Source organism: Trichosurus vulpecula, chromosome 6, assembly GCF_011100635.1.
Source record: "Trichosurus vulpecula isolate mTriVul1 chromosome 6, mTriVul1.pri, whole genome shotgun sequence".
NCBI lineage: Eukaryota > Metazoa > Chordata > Mammalia > Diprotodontia > Phalangeridae > Trichosurus > Trichosurus vulpecula.
In genome coordinates this window covers 51,829,339-51,843,671 of record NC_050578.1, presented here as the reverse complement: position 1 = coordinate 51,843,671, position 14,333 = coordinate 51,829,339, and the positions used below count along the sequence as shown (strand labels likewise).

Below are 14,333 nucleotides of genomic sequence, written 5' to 3'. Positions count from 1 at the left end.
TGCTACTTACTCTTCAGCACTGAAGAAATGTGTTTTAACATTTAAAGAAAATGCACAAGAGGATGGAATATCTTGGGTTGGCAGGGGGCCAGTAGTAAGGCACACGGAAGGATGGGTGGGTTAGGCACTAGGTTGGGCTCCAAGGAACAAGGATGGGAAGAGAAGAGACTCAAAAGGGAAACGTTTCCCGTGTTACCACTCATCCATTGATTCAATGAGCATTTGTGTTGCCAGGCACTGGGCTTGGTGTCAGGAAATACAAAGCAGAACAAAATAGTCCTGGCCCTCAAGAAGCTTGTCTTCTATTAGGGAAAACAACATGTACATGATAAGCAAATGAGAAATACACATAAAGTAAATATAAAATGGTTTCAGTGGGGAGACAAGTGTGCCAACAACTTGGGGAATCAGGAAAGGCCCCATGGAGGAGGTGGCACTTGAGTCTTGAAGTAAGCTAAGGACTTTGGGGGGCACAGTAGAGGAAGCAGTGGGGTGAAATGTCTCACGGGGGAACAGTAATTAGCTCAGTCTGCCATCTTGCTTAGGTCTGGCCCTCTTTGAACCACATGGCCATATGTATAGCCTGGAGTAGAGGGCCTCCCTTTCAAATCAGAGTCTGTGATTCCTTTATTTTCATGTGATTTTACCTAATTCTCTTTTGAAACCTAAATGGGGAGTGGGCATAGGCATGCCTTATATGCATCTGGGATCTTCTCTTGCAGTCCTGAAATACAAGAAGAATGATGAAGATGAATCCCTCAAAGACAAGTTTTCCAAACTGAATATCCATTCAATTAGCAAGAAATCCAAAAGGGTGACTAATCATCTAAAGATTTTGACCAGAGGAGAATCTCAGGTAGTCATTTTTCTTATTTTAGAGAATTCTTTCCTTCCAGTGTTGGTTCTTATTAATCGGATTTGTCCCTAGCATACCGGGAATGAATATGATACATTGCCCAGGTGACCTCATAGTTTCAGAGACCCTACAGTGTTGTTATTGTACTGATAAGCACGCACACACACACACACACACACACACCATTTGCTAATAACTTCCCTTTTAGATCTCACTTAGTATTTCATTTGGTAACCTTTAATGCAGATGTGTCCAACAATCCCAGCCAGCCCCCAACACTCCTGAGTGCTGCCGGGAGCAGATTAAAATGTTTAACAAGATAAATTAAAATACAAAAAAATATAGACAGTTAATATATGATTTTCTGAGTCAATATTTGGTCCACAGTGATCGTTATGTATCGTTTAATGGCCTCCATTTCTATTTGAGTTTGACATTGCTGCTTTAATGTACATAGATTGTTGTAAGTGTTTTTAAAGAAATATAATAATAATTAATAGTAATGATAGGTACAAGGGTAGAGACTGGACCCCTTTGGTAAAAGGAGCTCCCAGATGAGTAAACTTCCTGTGCCAACACAGATCATCACTTTTCCAACAACTTAGAGTCTTAGAAAGTTGCCTAGACCAAGAGGTTAATTGCATATGTCAGAGACAGAACTTGAATCCGTTTCTTCCACCAAGAAGGCCTCCAAGGGCCACTCTCTATCCACTATATCATGCTGCCTCTCAAAATAATAATAACTATAATAATAATAATAAGGTAATAAGTTATATAGTGCTCTAAGATTGGCAATGTGCTTTATGCATATTATCTCATTTGACATGTTATTATTGTTAGCATCTGTGTTGGTATCTTATCTTTCCACTAGACAGTAATTCTTTTAGGAACTGCCTTATGTAAACTTTATATCTCTCCCAACACTTAGTAGGGTGCTCTGCAAACAGTAAGCAGTTGATAAATGTTTATTATATTGTGTTACATATCTCAGACTGAGTCACCCAAGCCTCAATTTCTTGATCTGTAAAATGAAGGGTTTAGACTAAATGACTTCTAAGTTCCTTTCCAGACCTAAATAATAAAAAGTATCCACTTTCTATCCATAAAGGAATGGGGAAGATGAGGGATGAGAACTAGAAAAGACAATAACTCTGCCAGCTGGTACCAAAAATATCCTAAGATATATGCTGATGGAATCACATTCATACATTCCTTGAACAAAAAAATGGAACTCACGATCTGACAGAAGATACTCCTTTTCTTTCACAGATGTAGAGCTGGAAATTGTCTTAGGATCATTTAGTCCAATCCTCTCATTTTATAGAGACATAAACAGTAACCCATAGATAGCTAGGTCAGGAAGACCTGAGTTCAAATCCAGCCCTGACACATTATTAGCTGTGTGACCCTGAGCCAGTCATTTAACCTGTCTGCCTTAATTTTCTTAATTATAAAATGAGGCTAATAATAGCATCTACTTCACAGGGTTGTTATAAGGGTAAAATGAGATAATATTTGTAAAGTGCCTGACAAAGATTAGGTGCTTAATTCATATGTGTATATATATATTTGTTTCCTTCCTATAGTCAGTAATGATAAGAGGCAGACAGACAATTTGAAAGAACTCAGGTCCTTTGGTTACCAATTCAGTAGTCCTTATACTGTAGCTTCTTTCCTCCTGTTTTTCCTGAAACTGGGATCATCCTAACAGATCCAGAACTTGTGGCCACCATGTGTCTGTTCTTTGCCAAAGTGAATCCTCTTTTCCTTCCTATATTCCTTATTCAGACTATGTGTTTACCCTGTAGGGGCTTCTTTTCCCAGCTCAGAGCTATATTTGATATTCCATCCTGTGTGATACTTGTTCACATCTTACCACAAATCCTCAACGTAGTCCCCAAAGAGCTAAGGGCTTCCTTTTAGCTTCCTGGGCTTTGAGTACCAACAATGTGCATGGGCTATCAGTCTGTTATTTTTCTTGTAGGATACAAAAAAGCTAATGCTTTTTAAGCTGCATTAAGAAAAACCCAGTGTCTCAGTGTCCTGGACTTGGGAGGTGATAGATCACCCCCAAGTGTTCTGCTTTGGTCAGGGACCATCTAGAATAATGCTAGAACACTAGAATAATAATATTCTAACTGCCATATTTAAAGAGGAACATTGATAAGCTGGAGACTGTACATAGGAAGGTGCACAGGATAGGGAAAGGCATTGGGGTCATTCCCCACAAAGATCAGTTGAAGGAAATGGAGAGTTTTGGTCTAGAAAGGAGAAGCGTTGGCATCAGATCATGATGGTGGTCTTCAGTTATGTTGAAAGGCTGTCTCATTCAGGAGAGAGTCAATTTGTTCTACTTGGCCAAGAAGGCAGAAGAAATAAGACATTAAGATTTGCGAAGTGGAAAATTTAGATCTGAAGTTAGTCAAATCCAGTCAAGAAGTAGAGAAGCAATTATTAAGCTCCAACTTTGTGCCAGGTGTTTTGCTCAACACTGGTGATAGATACAAGGAAAAGCAAGGCAAAAACTGTCCTTACTCTAGAGAAGCTCCTCTTCTAATTGGGGGAAGCAATATGCAAACAACTTTATAAATCCAAGATATATAGAAGTTAAATTGGAGCCAATCTCAGAGGGAATACACTAGCCTTAAGAGAATCAGGAGAGATTTCTTACAGAAGGTGAAGAAAATTTTCCTAACTATTGGAGATATTCCAAGGAGGAATGGGTTTCCCTGATAAGGAGAAGATTCACCTGCATTAGAGGTCTCCAAGCCAAGTCTAGATGGCCACTTACTTGTTGGGGACTCTTGTTAGTTAAAGGCTGGACTCTTGGGTTCTTTCCAACACTGAGTCTCTGAAGCCATGATTTTTAGTGCAATTTCACCAGGAAAAGAGGGGAGCTCTTGGTGTGATTTGTCCTTGGAGTGGCCCTGTTTATTCAATTAACTAACACTTAAGGAGATAATTTAATTCCATTTGTTTTCCTTTGGTATGAACCATCAACCTTTCAGCATTGCCATGGTGTTCAGTTCTTTCAGTTGTGTCCGACTCCTTATGACCCCATTTGGGGTTTTCTTGGCAAAGATACTAGAATGCTTTGCCATTTCCTTCTCCAACTCATTTTACAAATGAGGAAACTGAGGCAAACAGTGTGATTTGCCCAGGGTCACATAGCTGGTACATATCTGAGGTCAGATTTGAACAGGGGTTTTCTTGACTCCAGGCCCAGCACTCTATCCACTGTGTCACCTAGATGCCCTTTCAGTACTATAACCAATCATTTTTTGTAGGATGATTAGCAGGTGCTTGGCCCTATCACAGTGCTATCAGTAAGGTAGGAAAGAAAGAAGAAAGGAAGGAAGCACATATTTACTAAATACCTACTATGTGCTGGGTACTGTGCCAAGTGCTTTAAAACTATTATTTCATTTGATCCTCATGACAACCCTGAGAGGTAGGTGCTATTATTCTTTCTATTTTAAGGAAATGGAGTCAGATAAGGGCTAAGTGATTTGCCCAGGGTCACACAATGTCTAGGGTGGATTTGAACTCAAGTCTTCCTGACTCCAGGCCCTGTGCTCTATTCACTGTACCACCTAATCATATGGTACATGAGGTCATGACCATGCATCCTCAATTTTTCAGAGATAGTGAGAAACTTGAGAAAGAAAAGTGCCTGGTTAAGTAGAATTTCCAAAAGGAATATTCTCTGTCAGACCTTGTTTCCTCATTTTTTTAATTCAGAAAATATGATTATCAAAGGTTCTTGTTTATTAACAAAGTGCAGAGAAGAAATGATTTCTTTCTTGTAGAAGGACCTACATCTAAAAGAAGGATGACTTTTTTTCCATTTCATTTGACTGGTTCACAGGATCATAAGGTTCTAGATTCAGAGCTAGAAAGGACCTCAGAGGCCATCTACTTCAACTCCCTAATTTTACAGATGAGTAAACTGAGGCCCAGGGAAATTAAGTAATTTGCCCAGGGTCCCATGGGCAATAAGCATGAGAAGCAGAAGTTGGATCCAACCCCTGTGATTCCAGAGGCGGTGATACCTTCAACAAAGATATTCTTAATCCAAGCCCTATTTTTACTATCCCCTTCTGCATCTCCAATGTATAATAAAATTGAATACTAAGATTGGTTATTCATTCCAAAAGCATCTTTTAAGTGCTTACTATGTGCCAACACTATCCTAGGTGCTAGAGATACAAAGACAATGACTGTGCTCAAGGAACTTACATTCTACAATATTATGTATTTTAGGTATATATAAATTACACGTGTTGTACATTCTTTTGGCCTTTAGGAAAACTGAGTCAGCAGAGAGGCTGGCAGAGAGGGCATTTGATTTGGGGTTAGAACAACAAGGTCCGAATCAGGTCTGCCACATATCACCTCTGTGAATACTTGAGGAAGTCTCTTCCCACTTCCAGACCTGGCCTCTATGGTCCTGTCTAGTTCTGAATTCTAAACCTATGACTTTTCCCTCCTCAAGTCAAACTAATATTTTAAAATAGACTTCTACAGCCAAAAGGAACTTTGATGCTTATCAGATTTTGCTGTTACAAAGTGGGCAAGACAGTGAGAGAGGAGATGAGACTCCAAACAGTAACTCTCACAAAAAGGGCTGTAGCCATCATCTACAATGAGAACATGGGTTATATTTCACTTGCCCATGCCTCAGCCAGGGCATGACAGTACTGGGATCAGAACTCAGTACTTCCTGCCTCTTAGGACATCCCTTTATCTATGCAGCTACACTGTGAGAAGGATCAGCCTCAGAGCCAAAAAGCCCCACCTCTGACATAGACTGGCTGTGCAACCAGGAAGAAGTTACTTAGCCTCTTAGTGCCCTGAGTTACTCTTCTTAAAATTGTAGGTTATAGACAAATTGTTACTCTACATTCATTTAGGAAGTTTTCACACTGGGAGATCCCCCCACACTACGGAAAATACAAATTTAACTCCTGATTTATTCCCCCCTTGCAAAAACAAAACAAAAACCCTTAGCATTTTGTAGGCAAGATATACTTCTATTTATCATTAATAATAATAATAGATGGTTGGTACTAAAAATTACTACACTAGACCAGATAACTCGTAAAGTCTCTTCTAGTTCTAAGCCTATGTTCCTACAGACTCTAAGGACCCACAAGATCATTGGTGCATGTACTACTCCCGTCAACTCATACCACAACCTGTTTATAACTTAGAATGTCTTTGTGAGTTGCTGTGGCCAAAAAACTCATCACCTCATGACCAATCCTAAGCCCCTCCAGACTTAGCTAGGTTGGTCCTGAAACAATATTAATAACAAAACCCCACACATTAAGGTTTGCAAAACACTTTACAAATTTCTCACTTTATCCTCACAATAACCTTGGAAGGTAGAAGCTATCATTATCTCTATTTTACAGATGAGGACACTGAGGCAGACAATGGTTAAGTGACTTGCCCAAGGTCACATAGTAAGTGTCTGAGGCTGGATTTGAACACTAGTCTTGTTCATTCCAGGTCTGGTGCTCTACCCACTGCACCACCCAGCCGCCTCCATGACAGATGACCAATATAGGTCATTGATGGGCTCTCAGATGCAGCTACAGTGTAGTGAGAAACAATGCTGGATTTGGAATCAGTAGACCACAAGTATATAATAAATAAAAATGCAGTTGTTCCTAGGCACATCTAAAACATGGCAACAAAATACTAGAGCCTATGACATATCACCAGGGTAGGGCTATGCCAACAGCCAAACTCGCTTTCCTTAGGTGATATACCAGTCCTGCAACATGAACTGCTAAAGGAATTAACATATAGTTCTATAAGTATAGACCCACAGATGTTCTGTAAAAAAACCTTTGCTCACTCTACTAGAATAGAGCAGCAGATCATTAAATCCTAACCAATAATGTAACCACTGGAAAACTTCCAAGCGGGGCTGGCTGAAGTATTAGGCAGCGATGGACAAAAATAACAGAAAATAGGGAAATTGAAGAATAGCATGTGCCTAGTTAATGATTATTTTGGTACATGTTTGAGCACTGGGGTGATTTCACATGCAGTAATTGAACACTGATCATATTTTGGTGACAGTGATAAAAGTGTCTCTGGACACTCAGAGCTGTGACTATGATGGGGGGACTGGAACTTTGCCACAGGATCTAAAAGTCCATTTGTAGGGGTGATATGTGCTTCTCTTTGTGGTCCTTTTCAGTCTTCTGTCCTCACACATAGCAGTCTTCTGTAAGCTATGCTACATGGCATCCCTTTCTCACCCTGCCACCACAGCCTCTAAACCCCTACCTTTATACTGAGGGTTTCCTGTCATGATAGCACCTAGCCTGGGTAAACTGTCCTCTTTGCCCTTCCTCACTCCTGTTCAACTAAACTTATCATGGGGACCCACATTCCCAGTTATCACTCTGTCCACACTGGCTAACATCACCAGGAGATTTGCTTTTATGCCAGAAAAAAGTCAAAGTAATGAAAATATATTTTAGGTGAAAGACAGCACCTTTAACAGAGAAGAAAAACTGTTTAGACATTTAGAAAAGACTGTGAGGAATTGTGTGAAGAACATTTCATTCTGCCTTCAACACATCCAGGTAAGTACTTCATGGATATTTCTGATATTTCCATGATGGTGTCCTTCCCCTTTGGTTGCCATCATATAACAGTGTTGGCTGTGTGGTCACCTACCATTGACCATGTGAGATCTGAGGAACAGGCTAATTAGATGACTTTCAGCTATGGGATTGTCAGTTTAATAATAATGCCTTTTTTATGATGGTGGACATTCTAAAGGATGCTGAAAATCCATGATGTCACTGAGAATAATTAGGAATGTACATAGAAAATTCATATAATTTCAGTGATATCAATCAGTAAAAAGCTGATTAAGATATTTATACAATGCTTTATATATCATATGTGTTAATATAATATTTACATACATACATATGGTCAATCCTCAACTTTCACAGGGATAATGTTCCTAGAAAATGGTGCAAAAGTCATAAATACAAATGTTGATACATTGAACCTGGGAAATAGGGAGTTAGGTTACCGCAACTACCAAAACTGTAATCTTTTCCTGCAGATTGCTGAAAATACACTTTTCTGCATACAATTCTTTATAACAAAACATTAATTCTGATAATATGCACTTTTCCCAATACAGTAACCATGAAATAACCCATAAAATGCAATACACAAAATAAAATTGGTAACATACAAAACACTTTTTTCTTGCTCATAATTCCTTAGAATTTTTGTACATTTTGTGCTAACATCTCAATAAAAATAAATAAAATTGATTTCAGACAATATTCACTTTTGTAACACAGGACATCTACAGTACCATAAATTCTCAATAGCAAATAAAATTCTTAAAATGAAGCCATTTTTTAACCTGACTCTTACCACCCACTGTGTCAGATGGCAGTGTGAAGTATACTATATTACTGTAAACCTCTCTACCTTGACCACCCTCTGAAAACCAAGGGAGAGGTTGCTGGGACTTTAGCTAGAAGGCGCTGAGACTGGCAAGGTCCCAACATCACTTCTAACACTCTGTTTGGAGATCATGAAGGATGCACCAGCTTGAAATAATCAGTCAGCCACGTCTGCTTCATGTGTGGTTGGAGAGTCTTTAAGAGTCACCCAGCCAACAGTGCAGAAATCCTGGCATGAAGTTTATCTAACACTTTTATTTTCTCACTAAGCCACATCACTGATTTTGAACCCTTGGGCTTTGAGCTCAGAGGATTTGTGCTGTGCTTTGGGGGCATAATCGCAACACAAAACTTTTGAGTTTTAGGGGCAAACAATGAAAATACGCAACAAATCCCCTGGCGACTCTTTAGAATGCTAGGGTGAACAAAACCACTGAAGCACTTAGTAGGATATCAGCTGCTCCAAAAACTTGCACACATCAGCCCTGTTATTTTTTTCTCTACTGCACATAGCCACCAGTGTGCATGGTTGCCAATGAAAAAGTGAAAGTGAGGTTCCTAATAAAATAGTTTAATGCTTTGAGGTCACAAAAGTTAAATGCGTGAATATTGAAGATTGACTCTCTGTGTGTAAAAAATGTATATAATATACATATATACATATATGTTATATATGTGTGTATTTATATGGACCAGGCACTGGGCTAAGTGCTTTACAATTATTACCTCATTTGATCCTCAACACAACCCTGGGAATTTCTCTCCTGTATGCCTCTGGAGATGCCAAAGGAAAGAAAAGATTTCTAGATGGGAAGATGAGGAGGGGATGCATTCCAGGCATTGGAGACAGCCAGTCCAAAGCTGATATGGAATTGTGATGGGGAGAAATGAATGAGAAAATACTGGATGGAAGAAAGATGGTGAGAGGGGCCAGGAAGTCAAGAAACTATAGAAATGAGAACCATAAGGACATCTGGCATGTAGAGTATAGATATGGGGGGCTTTGGCTCTCAGAGCCAATGGAGGCATTGTGCTTGGGTTACATTAAAGTCTGTCATTGTGAAATGTTGAATGATGATGACTGGAGGACTTAACACATTGCCAGCTTTTCTTCTTTGTGTTTTAGGATGCCATGCCCCTAGCTGCCCAGACTGTGACAGAGCTGCATGCCATTTCCTATGACAAAGATGCTAAGGGCAGTGACTCTTCAGCTCCCCTGAGCAAGACCCCAAACCCCTGTGAAGACTTTGTAAGTTCTTCAGACCCATGGATAAATGAAAGTTATGGTGTTGGGTTAAAAGAGCATATTTCTTTATTACTAAAGCATGAAACTTTTAGCTATAATTCACATCAAGGCTGTGGGTCAGGGAAGATATAGACATCAAGATATCAGAAGACTTTCTGAAGGTCCCAGTTTAATCATTAAAATTTTAAAAGTGGATTAGTGAGGTTTTTAAAAATGTAATGTGAATTCAAGACAAATCCAGATTGTTTTCTTGGCAGAGGTCTCCTGACTTGTTTAAGCCAAAGTTTGGGGTTTTTTTGTCCATCTCGCAAGGATTTGTTACAAAGCAGTCTTACAAGGATTTATTATTTCCCTGACTCTTCTTGAAGAGTTTATAGAGTGCTCAGATTGAGTCTACATGAAAATAGGAGAAAATCACATGATCTTTTATGGTATGTTCTTTTAACAGTGGTTAATGGTGGTCTGTTACGGTGACATATGACTATAATCCCTACTACTGGGGGACAGGGTGAAGGGGCCCTGAGGTTAGTGGAATACTAGAACTCAAGGCCTCCGAGCTATAATAGATCTGAAGCTGGTTGGGTGTCCATACTAAATCCACCACAGTATAGTAAGCCCCTGGGTGCAGGGGACCACCATGCTGCCTGAAGAAGGGAGAACCAGCCCAGATCAGAAACACAGTGGCTCAAAGCTTCCATGCCTATCAGCAGTTGGTTTGGATCTGTGAGTGGCCACTACCCTTCCAACATGGGCAAAATAGAGAAACTCAGTTAATAAGAGAAGTTGGTAATAGTTTACATTAGTATATATGAATTTAATTCGATTCAAGAAATTATTAAGCATCTTCTGTGACAGGCACTAAAAAAAAAAAAACAAAGAAAAAAGTAATATGGTCCTTGCCCTCAAGAAGGTTATAGTCTGCTGGAGATGGGAGGGAACACATAGACAAATAAATAAAGACAAAACATAAAAATACCAAGAATGGAATAACATGGTGGCAGGAGTAGGGTAGGGATGAGAGCCCTAGCAGTTGAAGGAATCAGGAAAGGCCACTTATAAGAGGATACACCAAGAGGGGGGAACAGAATAGGGGATAATAACCTACATAAAGGAACAGAGGCTGAAGATGGAATGTTGAGTATGGTGAACATCAAACAGACCACTTTGAATGGAATGGGGTTGGCGGGGGGGATGATAGTGGCAGTGAAATCAGTAAATAATAGCTGACATTTATAAACCACATTAATGCTTACATTATTTCATTCAATTCTCAATTTTGTGAGGTAGGAGTTGTAATTACTCCAATTTTACAGATGAGGACATGGAGATTGAAAGAGGTTGAGTGACTTATCCAGGCTCACACAGCTAGTGAGAGTCAGAGGTATAATTCCAACCCAAATGTTTACTGACTCCAAGTCCATATGCCTTTTCCATTAAATAATAGAATCTTGTGCAAAACAAAACCCATGTACCTTGAATACATTAGTAATTTTCCTAGGTTGATAAAATGTTTAGGTGGCAGATTTTAATTTTCTTTTAAAATTTATCCTGAATATATATTTTGATTTAAGATAAAACACTAATTTTAATTTAATCTAAGTTTTAACTACATTTAATTTTAATTTCATGTGGTCCTGTGAGTAATTTTGTTTATTCAATTTGTTGGATTTATTTTTTTTTTGGTGGAGGAGTCAACTGTTCTAAAACTTACAGTCTTAGAAGAGGAAGTTCTTAACATGGGCATCTATGAACCTGGTTTTAAAATAAACTATTTTGATAACTATTACAATATAATTGGTTTCTTTTGTATTTATGCATTTAAAAGACATTATTTTTACAAGGGGGGTCCATGGACACCACCAGATTTCTAAAGGGGGTCTATGACACACAAAATAGTTAATAACCTCAGAGTATTGCCTGGGAAATTGAGAGGCCATGTGACTTTCTCAAGGTCACAGGTAAGACAAGGTCACAGGAAGGACTTGGATAATGCAGTTTGCTCTGACTTGAAGGCCAGATCTCCATCCATTCTACCATGCTTCCTGTCTCATATTCAGCTTTATATAGGTTGTATATTTTCTGCTTTAAAAGAGCATAATTGCATTTCCTTCTCTGTCACAGATCATACCCCTTCCACATTTCACAAATACAATTTCATCAGCCTATGCCCAATCTCCTGGAAATGAGCCCCTTTGAATTTGTTGAGATTGGTCCTCATATGGCAGACATACAATTCGTTAATAACCTGTACTTGAAGCCTGACCAGCTTGGTAAGACCTACCATAGTGTCACCAGCATAGCTTACAAGAGTCCAATGTCCCCTAACCCTAACCTTGCTAAAACATGGAAAAAACACTGGCTACAGAGTCACAGGATGTGGGTTCAAATCCCATCTCTGATGTTCTCCACTTGGACATAACACTTTAATTGCCTCAGATTCCTCAGTGACAAAATGATGGGGTTGGACCAGATGGCATCTGAGGTCCCTTTCTGCTTGGATCTATGATCCTATGAATCAGATATTAGTAGGAGATGTATAATAAATATCCTCTGTTCTCCCCACTGGGGAAAAATGAGGATCACACTGTCCTGGGCTTGAAAGGTAGAAAAAAGTCACTCTCATCCCCAAGCCCAGATTCTCTAGAATGGGCCAAAGGACTGCCATGTAGAATAAAGAGAATCCTAGGCTTAGCACAGGAAAACATGGGTTCATATGTCTGCTCTTCTGTTTCCTAGTTGTGTGATGTTGGACAAGTCAGTTTTCTTCTCTTCCCCAGTTGGAAACCTCAGCTTCCTCATCTATAAATGAGGAAAGCAATATTTGCACCTCCTACCATGTAGGGAAGAATCAAATGAGACAACTTGGGATTGTAACACTCTATATACAAGCACAAGATTTATTATCTTAGAACAGAGGTGTCAAGCAGGAACAAGGAGAAACAAAGTGTCTGAGTGCCTCTGAACCAGATTAAAATGTAATTGGGAAATGTTTAACAAAATAAATAAAAATACAATACAACATAGATAATGTTAATTTGTGGTTTTCTAAGTCAACATGTGACCTGGGGAGATCTTTTTTTATTTAAGTTTGACACCACTTCCTTGGAAGATGTTTTAGTCACTATTTTTGGTCAAACCTTCAATAGCAAAAGTCCTACAAAGCTTTTATGTGTAGGCCCATAGGCACCACCACATTCTGCAGAATTGTCCATAGGTCAGTGTTTTCACTTCTCTTCTGTGCCACTGGCAGCAAGATTAGATGCTTTCTGCCTTGCCCTGCATGGTCATCAGTGAATCTAAAGTCCAACAATTCTCAATGACCTCACTGCAGAAGAATAATAATTGTATATATTATATATAGGGGTGTGTGTGTGTGTGTGTAGACAAATAGATGGATGAAACAAAAGTGGATATCTAATAAATAGTATGGACTCTGCTTTCCTATAGATAAAGCTTTTGGGCTCTTTCTGTTTCCCTGATGGCTCTCTATGTGATTATTAGGTGATGACTATAATACAGCAAAGGAGGTGTCTAGGGTACCATCATTGATTTGATCCCAATTAGTTCCAACAGTAGGCCATTTCCCTATTTCCTAGCATATCAGATGTTCATGTCCATAGGTCACTTGGAAGAGATAGGAAATGCTACTATAATTACATTATCTGCAAGCTCCAGACAAGACACGAACACAGTAATTTATCTCAGACAAATTACATAAAATTTTCCCTTGGCCAAAGGATGCATTCCACTCCATGGAGATACATATTGATTATTTCTCGTGCTAGTAATCAAATCTTAATCAGCATTGCCTATGTTGCCTGATGCCAATAAGAGATTGGTTTCTCCCTTTCCTACAGATTTTCTGAGAGTACCAGACAAAGCTAGCAGGAGCCATTAGAGATAATTAATGCAGCCAGCTGTGGCAGGTGCTGTTTCCCTGGGGTTGTCTTCCAGATTAAAGAGAGATGCCAGGTCAAATGTTATTATATGGTGATGAACGTAGGTTCAAAGATTCAGAGGTAGAAGGCACCTCTGACACCATCAAGTCCAACCTTTTCATTTCACTGATAAGGACAGCCACAAGGAGAACTGAATAATTTGCCTAGATAACACAGATAGTAAAAGAGGCAGGTGGAATTTGAGCTGAGGACCTTTCACACTAGAGTTTCTCTCTATCAGATCCCATTGACTCTTTCTACATACGTACTTGGGTACCATCTCTGCCAAGAAAAAGCTGAAGTGAACAAAAGCAAAGTAGGGAAGATAGCATGCCAAACCCTGGGTGCCCTTCAAAGCAGAAGTAGAAGAAAGGGGATGGGAGAATGTAGCCAATCCTAGGGCAACAAGTTAGCAATGATGTTTGGTTGTGTATCACTGAGTCAATGTAATGTGATGTAAAGCAGCCTCAAGACAAAAGCTATTAACATCCACACGATCTTGCTATGGAGCCGAAAAAAGGAGAAAAAGTCTGAGTGTCTTAATAGGTGATTGTTTTGTGGTCAGTTTCTATTGCAAACATTATCAGATATGACAAAAAAAGGAAAACACCTATGTCAAGATCTTTCCAGGGATGCTGTAGTCTTTTGGGAGAGGGGGTGTATGGGCAGTTTCATGACCCTGAAGTGTTTTGCAGTGTCACCAGGGTATAGAGAAAGAAGAGAGAGGCATACTTTATGACTTGCTCATTACTTCTCTGCCAGTAGCATCGAGAAGACACAAGAGGGGAGTGGTATTTATGGAGACTGAGCAATGGTATGGGAGAGAGCAGGAGTTTGGG

At 39.4% G+C, this 14,333-nt stretch overlaps 1 protein-coding gene across 1 annotated transcript in view; it reads left to right on the top strand.

The window, feature by feature from the left end:
• Positions 1-14,333, top strand: part of ARHGEF38 (Rho guanine nucleotide exchange factor 38) — a 136,260-nt gene that overhangs the window by 103,987 nt on the left and 17,940 nt on the right. Inside the window, exons 7-9 of the mRNA XM_036764914.1 lie at positions 723-856; positions 7,357-7,461; positions 9,437-9,559. Of these exons, the coding sequence (XP_036620809.1) occupies positions 723-856; positions 7,357-7,461; positions 9,437-9,559 (362 nt within the window). The remainder of the gene's footprint in view (positions 1-722; positions 857-7,356; positions 7,462-9,436; positions 9,560-14,333) is intronic.